At 59.6% G+C, this 13,222-nt stretch overlaps 1 protein-coding gene across 1 annotated transcript in view; it reads left to right on the forward strand.

Moving 5' to 3' along the window:
* Positions 1-11,951, forward strand: part of TUBGCP3 (tubulin gamma complex component 3) — an 89,118-nt gene extending 77,167 nt beyond the window's left edge. Inside the window, exon 22 of the mRNA XM_087864971.1 lies at positions 11,790-11,951. Coding sequence (XP_087721097.1) covers positions 11,790-11,936 — 147 coding nt within the window. The 3' untranslated portion in view covers positions 11,937-11,951. The remainder of the gene's footprint in view (positions 1-11,789) is intronic.
* The last annotated feature ends 1,271 nt before the right edge of the window (positions 11,952-13,222 follow it).

The raw sequence follows: 13,222 nt of genomic DNA on the forward strand, positions 1-13,222 counted from the left end.
TACAGATGGTATGAGGTGGGAGTCCAATTCGTTTATTTCCATAAATGTATTCTGTTTCAGGGCACCAATAATTGAGAAGCCTGATCTAAAATATTACTCTGTCATAAGCCAAAAATCTATATATTCATGCTTTTGTTCATTGGTCAGATTGTCTCTCCTTGCATCAACACAAGACTCTCCTAATTTCTATAGTTTTATAATAAACATTGATATCTCAAGGAAATGCTTCAAACTTTAATTCTTCAAGAATCCCCTGGCTGTTTCTGACCTTTTTCCTTTCATATAAATTTAGAGTCCAGTCCCCAACAAAGAATAAGGTTTTGATTAGGGTTGTACTGTCGGTAAATCAGTTTGGAAAAAGGTTGACATATTACATTGGTTATTTCAATCCATGCATTGCATCTCTCTCCGTGTTTACTTTTGTCTCTCTTAATGCCTTTCAGCATTCTATGAACTTCTCTGTGATGAGTTAGCACAACTTTTGTTAGATTGATTCTTAGGGGCCTCATTGTAAAAATGCAATTGTATTGTATTTTCTTTTTCTTTTTTTTTTTTTAATTTAAGATAGAATTTTTACCTGTTACTGATACACAAAAATGCGTTTACGTTTTATATGTTGATTTTGTATCCAGAAGTCTTGCTAAGTTATCATAGCAATTGTCCACTAATTGTAATAGCTTATCTGTAGCTTCATTGGAACGTCTCTATACCTGTGCTGGTTCCCCCAGAAGCAGACAGCAAAGTGGAATTAGTTACGTGAGAGCTTGATTGGGAGAAATGCCAGAGAGGGACAATGGTGGGAGGGATTTGGTGGAGCCTGGTAAGGACAGGTGGGCATGAGTCGGGTCAGATCCTCAAGGAAAAGTGTCGAGGGGAGGAAGGAATGTTAGGCGGAAGGGTCAGGTTGCAGCGCGGTTCTGGGGAAGTTTGAGAAAGCATCAGGGAGTTCTTGAGACACATTTACTCCTTGGAGGGGTCCTGTGTGTCCAAGGATGGGTCTGTGGTATCTGTGCCAGTCTGCTTGCCGGGAGCATGGCCTCCGTGTGAAGGCCATGATGGATTTCAGAGTGTGGCGTCTGGGGCTTCAGATCACTGATATTCCCAGAGGAGAAGAGCTGAGATGCTCATGGCCCACGGATACGTTTGCTCAGACCTCTTTGGGGGGCAGCTCAAAGGGAGGTGGTGAGTGGGGTGAGCCCACCCCTGTCACCATGTGCAAGCCAATGACTGGTCTTCCATTTCTCCTTCTTGGGCATCACTCCGACTGATGTTGGTATCTTGCCAGGGGGCTTCATCCCTAGGTGAGGGATCTGAAGCTCTGCAGCCCTGTGCTTGTAGGCCAGAGCTGCTGCCCTCCCAAGGGCCAGGCTGGAGAAGACCGGTGGCAGCTGCTTTGACTTGTGGGGCCTTGAATGACTGCGTCTGGGATGCCGTGCTTTTTGGTTCAGGCGTGTCCTCTCGTAAGCTGTTTTCCTAGACGTGTTTTCAGGCTGTCATCTGCCCACTTTCTGCAAACACCTCAAGCTCTTCACGAGCTCGGGTCCTGCGCCCCACAGTCGGCTCGGGGTACGGGAAACCCAAGGGGAAGTCTGGAGAGCCTGTTCTGTGAGCTGTCCACAGCCGGCTGGGGGGTGAGGCTGGGAGGCCCCACTCGGAGCCCTCTCCCCCTCTCTGAGGAGCAAGGGCTCACAGCCAGCTTGGGGGTCTAAGAACCTGTTGGGTCGGTGGCCGGATGACTGTGTCTGCATGCGCCTCAGCGTCACCGGGCAGGTGAGTCTGCAGGGGTGGTGGCCTCCACGAGACCGTGGCGTCCACGGCTCCTGGCGTGCAGAGGTTGGCAATAGGGGCTTCCCGGCGGCAGGGAACTTTCCGGTGCCTGTCCACACAGACTTGCCCTGTGCAGAGCCCTGAGGGTGTTTCCAGGCCTCCGTAATCTGGCTGCTGGCGCCAGAGCCGGGAGCCCCACCCCAGGTGTGGGGGCCGTCCAGCAGGGCTGTGACCTGCATGGGGCCCGGGGGGGGGCGGGGCGCGTGGGGGGGCAGGTCCAGCACGGCCCCTCCCTGCTCCGGCCGCACCCTGGCTGCCTGCTGGGAGGGAGCCGCCGGGCACCGTGGGGCTCTGGGTGGGAGGCAGGGGGGCGAAAATTACACGCAGATCTCTGCGCTCCGAAAATATACCTCCGCTCTCCAGAAAATTGAGTGAAATGGTATGGAAATTTGGCTAAGTGATTATGGACATTGTTCTGTGGACGTGTTGCCAGGTGTCTCTTCAAGAAGAGAAATAAATTTGTATTTCTCTGCCTTTATTCTGGCTTGAGGTTTTAATAAAAATGCAGCGAGGGAACAGTGCATAGCAGCTTGTCTGGAGCTGAGATTCGTGCCGCTGACAGGGGCCTCAGACTGTCTTGTCTCACGCAGGCTCGCGGTGACCCCGATAGCCTCCCCCAGCACCCCCGAGGGTCAGCGGAGAGCGCAGCAGCCCCACGGTCCGCCCCAGGGAGTGTGGGCCCAGCGCCACCCTCAGGGCACCCCTGCTGCTTGCCCTCCTGGTCTGAAGCCTGGGGCTTATGTCACTGGAGGGGTCTGAGTTCCGTGTCCACAGGGGCTTTGCTGTGGATGGGAGGCCAGGGGTGGCCGGTCTCAGCCTCCGCTTCCCCCTGGCAGGTGCCCTACCGTCTGGAAAGCTAGCCTTCCACCCCTCCTCGCAGAGTCCCGTCCCTTCCTTAGGGGATGGGGAGGGTGGAGCTGGGAGAAGGGTCCCAGCCTCCTGAGGCCCTGGCTGCAGTCCTGGGGCGGGGACCCACCTGTCAGACTCCTGGGCCTGTGAGCTCTGAGCCGTCTCCTCTCAAATCCAGACATACTGCACACTAGACTTCAGGGCGGATTCCAGAAGGGGTGGGTGATGTGCGCCCACTACAGGGACCCTGGGGACCCGGGCTGCCACAGGCAACATCTGGGAGTGCCCTGGAAGAGGGCTGAGGGCCCCCACGTGTCCTAGCCAGGTCGTCCCCAGGGTGGCGTGCATGCCCGGGGCGTCCAGGACACGGTCCCCAGAGGGCGGGGAGGGCGTGCAGCAAAGAAGACAAGATGCAAGTCCTTCACAGCGCGCACAGGTCAACCAGGAAGGACGCTGGTGGCAGTTTGTGGTCCCACCCCGGTGGCACAGGCTCACGCTGTCACGGCGGCTGGCCAGGGGATGCTGTGGTCCCCGTGGAGCCGTGGGCCGGCACTCGGGGGAGGGCGGGGGTCTGTACCTCAGGGCATCCCTTCCTCTCTGTTGTGGCTGCGTGCTCCCAGCAGGGCCCTCCGTCTGTCTCCCACTTGGCTTCCTGGTTCTGTGGTCGTGTTCTGCGTCCTTGCCTGTGACTTCCTCAGATGTCCTCGTGCCGCAGACTCTCCCCTGGGCTGCGGTCACCTGTGTGCGGGCCAAGACTGCTGCCCGCAGGCGGCCGGCCCTCCACGCTGGCTGACCTTGCCCCATCTTCCTTCTGCTTCCGCCCGGGCCCTTGGTGGGACTGCTCGCCGTGTAGGCGGCCTGTGGGCAGACGCGTCCTGCCTGATCACGTGGGTTCTGTTCTCGAGTTTCCACCTGCTGTCTTCGTGGCTGTCGGCCTCCTTGTTTTCCAGGTCCTCGAACACATTTGTTGTAAAGTTTCTCTCTCAAACTTTAGTGTCTGAGTCATTTCCAGGTTTGCTTCTATTGACTACTTCTTTTTTTTAAATCTATTTTTTTTAACAAGACCTCTGCACCCAACGTGGGGCTTAAACTCCTGACCCCACGATCAAGAGGCTTGCTCCCCAGCGACTGAGACAGCAGGAGTCCCATGGACGATTTCTTGTTGGAGGGCACATTTTCCTGGGTTTTTTTGATGTGCCCTGATTTTTTTTTTATTGATGCTGGAAGTCCATTTGTGTCTAAGAACAGCAGAGACTAAGCAAGGTAGCTGTGCCCATGAACTGGACGGGGGTCCTTTCACCACGTCCACGGGCAGCAGACCGGTAGGGTGGACCTCACGTATGTTCCCGCGGGAGTCGTGCTGCAGGAAAGCTGGGGGCAGAGTAGCCGACTTGGAAGCAAGTGACACTCACACCTCACCTGGGCATCTTCTGAGCGTCCAGGGAGCAGGGGTCGAGTCGGCCTGCTCTGTAGTTGACCTGGGTGGGGCTTCATGGTCACTGGAGGTCGACTCCGTCCCCTGGAGGCTTCAGATGATCGGTCTGGTCAGGGCGCTCTCCATCCTGCTGCCTTGTCCTCGGGTGTCCTCCTGCCCCCGCCCCATGGTGTGTCCCCTTCACTCAGGGCCTTAGGCTTTCTCTGCTCTTCTGTCTGACTGCAACTGGCCGTGGACAGCGGGGTCCTGCGGGGCTGGGCTGCACCCTCAGTCTCAGTGGCCATGGTTCCCGTGTATCTGCGGGGGCCTCTCAGCCTGCACCGTCCCCCTAGGTCCCCCCCATGAAGGATCCCCGGGGTGGGGTCCTGGAACTCATTCCACCCTGTCCCTGCCTTCTGGGCACCCAGTGGCCTCGTCTGTTCCCCCCCGCCCCCCGTGGCAAGGCAGAGGATCGAGGCTGCTCTCATTTCTGGGGTGAGAGCCGCATTGGCTCACCACGTACTGCGTCCTGCGTGGAAGCCGTCCTTGGCGTCTCTGGGTTGTTCGCATGGAGATGGGAAGTGATCCTGGAAGTTCTGTGGCCCAGAGTTGGCCGATTTCCTCAGGGCCGAGCAACAGAGAGCCCGACCATTTACAGTCGGCGCGTCGATGTTGGAGTGACTTGTGGGTCGCGTCTGAGCGGGGACAGCCCGCGGTCACGCGCTACTGAGCAGGTGTTTTCGGCAGTATTAAAACAGCCCCTGCGAGGGATTGACAACGATGCAGGAAGCAGCCACTTTTCAGAGGAGACGCGTCTGTGGAGAGCTCGCTCGGGCGGGTGTCCAGGATGTTGTGTTACTGTTCGGGGTTTGTTGCGAAGAACGATGCATGTCACTTATTTTTTTAAGCTTAACGTAATGTTAAAAAACTCAGAAACATAGTTTTAAAACTTGTTTTAAAATACCCCAAACAAAGGGTGTTAGTAGATTGGACTTAATCATAAGAATCATTAAAATTCAATGCCTTCTAATTCGCCGGGAGCGGCACCTGACTGTGATCAGGGGGTACGGGAATTTCCTGCCCGAATTTTAACAGAATGAGGCCGAATTGTCCATGGGATTGAATAAGGTGCAGTAGAGTTTAGGAGGACAGCCAGTGACGCGCGTTCCAGCTTGACCCGTGTGTCCTGTGAGGAGGCTTTTCTCGGACGTGATCGAAATTGAAACCAAGAGTCAGAATTAACTGAACTTGAACGTCTTAAGTGGTTGTGCCAGGAAGCCGTAAACCCAGTGTTTCCTAAGTAAGGAGCCTCGGCAAGAGCCCTCACTCAAGTCATGATTTACACCGGGTTGTAGTAAAGCGAGAGTTGATACATTTAGAATTGTTTTAAAATGGTTTACTTCATCCTTCTGCCATCCTTCTCAGACGTCTTCCGTCCTAGAAGTTGCTGATAGAGTAACACTGTGTATATTTGTAAGTAAATGCACATGCTCATTGGGGTTCATGCCTGAATTTTAAAATCCCAGTTGTCATTTTTAGAAGTTCAGAGGTCGCTATTGTAGGTCAGTTCGTAATTGCACCATTGGGAGAACTAGGCTGGTTCGGACTTGGGGGGGTTGCGGGTAGTTTGTTAAACTAGCCCAGGGTTCGTGTTCTGAACACGAGGAGAAGAGATGCGGGGTTGCCCCGTGGCCGCGTTTCCTTGCTCACACCCTGGAAGTTACTCGCGGGGAGAAGGCTGGAGGACAGCATCTTGTGGCTGCTGGGACAACAGACTCCAAAGCCCAGAGCTGCGGAGCTCGGACCTCCGGCCGGCGCCCCTGCAGGGCTAGGGAACCAGGCGGCTGGGCCTGCTGGCCGGAGTCCGGAGCCAGGAGCGTTCAGAGGGAGACCTGTGCACGGGGCGGTCGGCCATCCTCAGGCCCGTCTGCCCCCTGTCCTGCAGGGGCAGAGGAGGACGGCGTCTGAGCGAGGTTTCCTAGCCTCCGTGCACGCGCCATGCCGCTCGTACCCTGCACCAGGCTCTACAGGACGGGTGCTCCCTTTGCCTGGGCGGAGCCTGGTGCGGGGCGGGCGGGGGACGGGGCCCGAAGCAGTCTGCGCTTCTCCTCCTACAGGAAGAGAGTCCTACGTAGTCCTGCTCTGAGCCTCTATCGACTTTCGTGTGTTTTGCATGTTCTTGGGACTCAAGACCTGGAGGAAGGGCCGTCGGAGAGTGCCGGCTGGGGCCCGGCCGGTCAGTTGTCCGTGGCTGGTGTTCGGGTCCACGTGACGCGCGGAGGGCACAGCTGAGTGGCGCTGGCTGGCTCCTCGGGGCTCTTGGAGGCGTGCCCACACCTGCTGGTTGTCGTTAGCACAGCGTAGGTCCCACCGTGTGGGCAACTTCAGACTGACGTTCTGTCCCCAGGAGAGCAGTTTTTGTGTGTTTCGGTTTTTACAGAATTAAAAGATGAGGTCATGGGAGGAGGCAGATGGAGTCTGCAGGTCAAGGGCCCCATAGCTGACTGCTTGGCTTCCTTGTTTGGGATGCCTGCTGAAGGTCTGGAGGGGCGCCCCCCTTCCCCCGCCGTCCTCGCCCCGTGTCCCATCAGCGTGGGGCAGCTCCGTCTTCACGCGCTGTGTCCCATAAATAACTGATTTTAAGTTCTCACTCTAGGAGCAAATATGTATTTTTTCATAATAATCTGCAACTATTTGTATTAATTTCCTCAGCAGAGGGAAGAGACACCTTGCCTCGTGTCCAAGAGAGGACAGAGCTCCTGGCCTGGCCCAACCTGAGGCATCATCAGCATGTCCGTAGCTTTAGCTGCGTGTTCTGGTTTAATATTTCACGCCCCGGTGGTGGCCTTTTGTGCCGGGACCCACGTGTCTCGGAAGCACCCATTCATCGCGTCTCGTTGCCGATGTTGGTGCTGAGCACTTTATAGACGTGGGTTGGCCGGCCACCGCGTCCAGGGAAGGAGGTCAGCCCCTCGGGGGCCCGTGCCCTGGGCTTCAGCTCAAGCGAGCCCTGCGTGCTTGTCCACCGCCACGGGTTGGCTTGTCCGGGAAACACGCTGCAAGGAGTGCACACTTGCCTCGCAGGGCAAGGCCTGGGCACAGGGAGGTGCAGGTCTGCAGAGGGGCGGCCCCCTGGAGCCCGGGCTGGGCCTGCTCCCTGGCGAGTCCTGTGGCCAGGCCCAGGGCCACCAGCTTGCTTGTCAGTGTGTTGTCCCAACGGCAGAGGCCCATGTGCACGTGCTGAGGGCCGGTGGCTGTTCCTGGCGGCGTCTGAGCCGTGCTCTTGCGGGACCGCGGCCCCTGGCTGTGACGGGGAGCACCTGTCTTCTCCCTGCCCCCGCTCGCTGCTTCATTCTGCTGGTGGTTTTGGCCACTTCCCTGGGGGTGTGAGCCCAGCCGTCATTCCTGAGAGGCTGAGGCCCCACGTAGCACACCTTCCCAAGCCACATTACTGCCCCTTGTTCCGGCTGCCCAGGGGCACCGGCTGCGGGCCATCTGGGTCCACATACTCCTGCCCCTCTCGAGCCAGCTGCTGGCCTCCCACTGCCGTGCAGGCCGGCTTCCCTGGCAGACAGCAGCGTCCCCTCTCGTGTACTCCTCCCCAGATGGTGAGAGGTCCGAGGAGGCAGCCCCAGCTTGCAGCTGGACACCGCGGGTGGGAGCAGGACTGCACGAACGTCCCCCCGGGATTTGTGTGTCCTGCACGGTGGGGACTGCGCTGGTGGAATGCTGGACCCCGAAGATGTGTCCCCAGGGAATCACTCCGTCCTCTGTCACCTTATTTGGAAAAAAGGTCTGCAGCTGTCATCAAGGTTCCTGAGAGGAGATCATTCCGGATTATCTGGGTGGGTGTTTTCCTGAGACACTCACAGGGGCGGAGACTGGAGGAGGCGTCACCACGAACCGAGGATGCCATCGGCCGCCGGGAGCTGGAGAAGGCAGGGAAGGGTCCTCCCCTGGAGCGCGTGGGGGCAGCGTGGCGCTGCGGCCCCCTGATTTCAAGCTCCTGCTCTCAGGACCATGAGAGAACGCGTTTCTGTCCACTCTGTGTTTGGTTGTGGCGGCCACAGGACACTGACGAGAGGACCGAGTGGACGCCTGGGGGCAGGTACCTTCTCTTCACCCTCACGGACGTGCTGCCCTCCCTGCTTGCCAGCCCCGGCCCCTGAGACGCTGCCCTTCACGGACCACGTGAAACCACGCCTGTGCCCTCGGCTTCCTGTTGGGTTTGGCTGGTGGCAGTCCCAGTCCTGGGAGGAGGCGGGAGGAGGCAGAGCGCAGGGGGAGGCGGGCCCAGGGTGTTGATGGCGCCATGTTCTGCCCCCGCGGCGCTCACCTGCACGTGGGGCTCGCGGCTGCTCTCCCTGCAGTAGGGGCTCCATGCTCCTGCCAGTGCTCCTGCCAGCCGCCCGCCTTTGAGTCGCATTCAGCCATCTGACTGCTGGCGATCAACGGCACAAGACTCTCGGACTCGCGGAACACAACTTCCAGGAATGGAACAGCTTCTTCCTGTACCCTCACCTCCCTGCGGGTTGGTGGGTGAGCTGAAGGCTGTGATGTCTTCTTGGCTTGTCCTTCCCGGGGAGGCCGGTGTGGAGACATGCCGTCCACACTCGCTCCGCATGGCTTCTGCGGACTCTGATGACGCCCATGGGCCCAGCCACCGTGCAGACCTGCGGGAGGCGCTGGCGTCCAGGTCGTGCTTTTAAAGTCTCTCTGTCCCTGCACCACCTTCAGGGGCCCGACGTGTCCCTGCCTCAGCGGACAGAGCGGCAGCGTCTGCGCCCGACGGCTGCCCTCTCGGGGGAGGTTGCGGTGGGACCGCTCTGGCTCACGCACCTGTCCCCCAGTCCGTCCCTGCCGTCGGTGGCGCCTTCTCCAAGTTCCGAGGCCGTGGGGGAGCTGCCCTTTGTCCGCGGGTGTCTGTCTCTCCGGGGAGAGCAGGACAGTTCCCAGCTGAGGTCACAGTTCGGGGTCTGAGTGGTGGGCACGACCCGCCGGGGCTGCTCCATGTCCCTGCCTGTGCTGGCCCCTCAGCTGCCTCGTGGGGCAGTTTGGGGTCCATGGGTGCTCAAGGGCAGCTCAGGGCCGTCTGAGCGGTGCGTCTCCTTCCTTGTCCCTGCGTCAGGATGCTCACCGTCCCGCTGCTCCGCCAGGGGCCCCGCGGCTTCCTCCAAGGGCCGGTCTTCATGAGATCCTCCCTTACAGGGGCCAGTCCCGTCCAGCCTGCGGGGCTGAGCCTTCGCCTGCCTTCTCTTGGGGCTTCTGTGCCATTTCCCAGAGTCGGAAGCCCCAGGATCCCGGGGCTCCGTTGGAGCGATTGGGCGTCGTGGGGTCACCCTGCCAGCCCAGACCTTCTGGACTTTTCCGTCACAAGCATGGGTGGCCGATGCCCACCTCCCGCCATTGTTAAATGTCGCACGGTGTGGTCTGCTGGCCGGCCACCTCGGTCCCCTCCATGCGGCTGCCGTGGCCTGCACAACCTGGCTCGGACCGGGTTCACGAGGTTCCCGCCCCCAGGACTGCCCTTCCCGCTCCCCAAGTTTGCAAACCCAAGCAGCTGTGCTGCTTAGCAGGTCCAGTCTCCTAAGTCAACAGCCGTTGTGTTCGTCATTGTCTTTAGGTCTGTCTCGTGCCTCCTTCGTAAGAGGTTTCCATTGTCGTCTCTCTGGCTCCAGGAAGGGCGCGGACCCTGCCCTCTTAGTGTTGTAATTGAGCCCTGCAGACACGGGGCCGCAGCCCGGGGAGGGTTTACTCTCAGCTGAACACACAGCACATGTTTGGTTGAATAAGATCCACTGAAAGGCGTAAGTCAACGGTTTAAAAATAGCCCGAGGATTGCGGAGCTTAGTCAAGTGTCGAGGGAAAGAAAGACTGATGTTGAGTCGAGGGAAAGAAAGACTGATGTTGGTAAAACTCAATTTGTCCGTTTAAAGCGTTTCCGTGTTTACAGCTCGGGGCTCTCGGAAGCCCACGCGGCCCTCAGGCAGGACGCGAGGAGGAGACGAAACTGTGGAAGAGTCCTCTTCACTTAGAAGCCGGGCTCTGCTGCCGTCGGTCCTTCTCGTGTCCCTGAAGGGACAGGGACCTGCTGGTCTCAGTGGTGCGCCCCAGAGGAGCCCGAGCGTCCGGGATGGTGCCCAGGTCCAAGAGGTCCGCGGAGCAGAGAACCATCGCTGCCCCAGAGCGCCGGAATCAGCTTTCGCCCGAGACCGGGGGCCGAATGCGTCTGAAGGCTGCGCTCAGTGGGGCCTCTCCCCAAGGACGGGCACAGAACCACAGCCCAGGCACCTGCAATCAACGAACCAACAAGGATCCATTCTCATCACTCACGGAGTTTTATTTTACGTACGAAAAAAATTAAACAAGTTTGCAGACACTGAAGAACTTACCCAAAGTTCACAGGCCAGTCCTGTCCTAGAGCGAGGATGACTGAGACCCAGGCCCCTGGGAGGGATGTCAGTCCCACTGAAGGCATGGGGGCAAGTGTGGTACTTGTAATAAGGAGCCGGTGGGCACAGCCTGGTGACACAAAGTGGAACAGGGTCCTGGGGGCGGCTGGGCCAGCCCACACGGGCAGGGAGGAGGCGGGAGGGCGGCCTTGGGGCCATGCTCTGGGAGGAGGGGCTGCTGTCCTGTCTGAAAGAAGGGCCCACCCCGAGCTCACTGGTGTGGGTCACGGGCCAGAGGCCTCTGTCAGTGACTGAGCAGTGGAGGGGGTGACATCAGTCTCCCATTTCCTCCCAGGGAGGAGCCAGGGAAGGAGTAGCGGGGCGCGGCCCCTTCCCCCAGTCCAGCTGTGGCTCAGAAGCGGTCCTAGGGAAGATCTTCCCTCCAGCGGCCTGGGGTGTCTGTCCCCTGTATTTGGGACTCCTTGGACCAGCAAATCAAGCTTGACCCCGCTGCCAGCTGTGAGGACACCTGAAAACAGCACCATGTCCCATGTGGTCTCAGTCCAGACGAAACATCGTGAACCCTTCACCTGCTTCTCCATGGACATGACCTTGAGTCCTGTGCCCTCTCGTTCCTGCACGACCTAAAGCATCCCTGGGCCCGCTCATCTCCTGACAGCCACCCCGGAGGCCGCACCCGGATGTGGTCTGGTGGGTGCGCCCTGGAGGTGGTGATCTTTTCGCTCAGAACCCGAGGCTGCATTAGGTAGATGGCGGCCCCACCCCTGCTGACAGTTGAGCTCCCTGCTGACCAACTGCCTGGGCTTGCAATCCTGTCATGAAGACACTCCCACCCCACCCCGTGGGACACCCCAGGACCCCCAGCACTCCCTCACTGTGGGAAACCCCAAGACCCCCAGCAGCCCCCACAGTGGGATACCCCATGCTCCCCAGCACCCCCCACCCTGTGAGACACCCCAGGACCCCCAGCACCCCCCACAGTGGGACACCCCATGCCCCCCAGCACCCCCACCCTGTGGGACACCCCAGGACCCCCAGCACTCCCTCACTGTGGGAAACCCCATGCCCCCAGGAGCCCCGTGGGACACCCCATGCTCCCCAGCACCCCCCACCCTGTGGGACACCCCAGGACCCCCAGCAGCCCCCACAGTGGGACACCCCATGCCCCCAGGACCCCCCACAGTGGGACACCCCATGCTGCCAGGACCCTTGCAGGACACCCACGCATCTCTATTACACTTTATTATGCAGAACTCAGCCCATCATTCCGGGTTGCTGTTTTGCAGATGAGACGGCTGCTTTCCTCAAAAGCAAACGTTATTGTAGCACCTGGATGTCAACAAAGAACTGAGGACAGACGAGCCCAAGTTAGATGCACTTCCGGCTCCTGGCTGGTCCTTCCGCATGCGGTAGGTATGCAAGCAGAGTGCTAGAGAGTAGTATTTCAGCTGGAGCTCGAAGGGAAGCTGGGATCCAGACAAGCAGGGGAGTGGTGTGTGACCAGGTGAGGCCCAAAGCCACGCCCTGGTGCGGGGCGCCGACCAGCAGAGCCCGAGTGGACGTGTTGCTTCTGAGCAACCGGTCCCGTTACATCACACGCCTCTTGGAGAACTTGGACTTTGGTCCCAACAGGACGGCGGGTGGCTGGGCACCAGCGACAGAGGCCGGAGGCCGTGGGCAGGCCAGGCTGCACCGAGTGCCTGCCCCCAAGTCACCCCAGCTGCTCCGCGAGATGCCCCGTGTGCTGTCTGCGGCTGGGTCCCCGATTCCTGAGAGGGCAGCTCGTCTGCCAGGTGCTGGTGGCGTGCAGCCCTCCGCCTGCCTGTCCCCACTGGTGGGCTGGGGAGGCTGGCGAGAAGGGGAAGGGAGAGGGGACGGTGGTGCCAGTGAAGTGGGGCCTCTGCCGCGGGGCTTGGGAGCCCCTACGAGGAGGAGCGGTCAGGCTGGGGCCGGGGCTTCCGTCTGTGGCTGTGGAGCCCGGGACGGAATGCCAAAAGAGCAAGCTCCCATGAAAGCACGGAGACTGGCTGGTAGCAGCTGTGGGAGGGGTCTGTCTCCCAGGCCCTCATGGGTTTGTGGTCAGCGTCCGGCTCTGTGATGTCCTCTGAGACACGACGGAGGGAGACGCGCAGCAGGGAGCACACTCAGCAGCTGGTCAGACGCGGGCATCCCCACACTGTCCCCCACGGCCGTCCTGGCGTGGTCTGACCTTGCACAGGGCTTTCTGAGGCCCATTGCCGGCCGACAGCCTTCTCAGTGATGATGCAGAAAATCACCAGAGGTTGTGAGGCTCCGCATCTCGTCTGTATCGGGTCCAGAATCACGAATGTCCGTAAGTCCCGTCCGCTGAGCCTGTTCTCCGTGCTCCAGTCACAGGCTCAACGCTTTTAACAATCCCTGCAGTCCTACTGTCGGCCCATTTTGCGGATGAGGAGTTCAAGGCCTAGACAGGGTAACCGCCCTGTGTGCAGTCACGTGGACCCTAAGGGTGGGGCAGGCTCTCAGACCTGATCTGCCCCCCAAACCCCACAGTCTTCTAAGCCCTTCTCCCCGTTGGCTCTGCGCAGGGCCCCTGCCGCGCAGCCTCTGGCGCGAGCCTTGGCGCCGGGGCTGTGCTGTCCAGGCCCGCGTCTGCCTGCAAGACCGTCTCCCCCTTGCCTGCTCCCGGTCTGTCTCAGTGGTTGGACCCGGTGGGTGGAGGTGGGGGTGCTGGGCCTGA

This window comes from Ursus americanus, chromosome 10 (genome assembly GCF_024610735.1).
Source record: "Ursus americanus isolate L20-20 chromosome 10, mUrsAme1.1.p, whole genome shotgun sequence".
In the NCBI taxonomy this organism is placed as follows: domain Eukaryota; kingdom Metazoa; phylum Chordata; class Mammalia; order Carnivora; family Ursidae; genus Ursus; species Ursus americanus.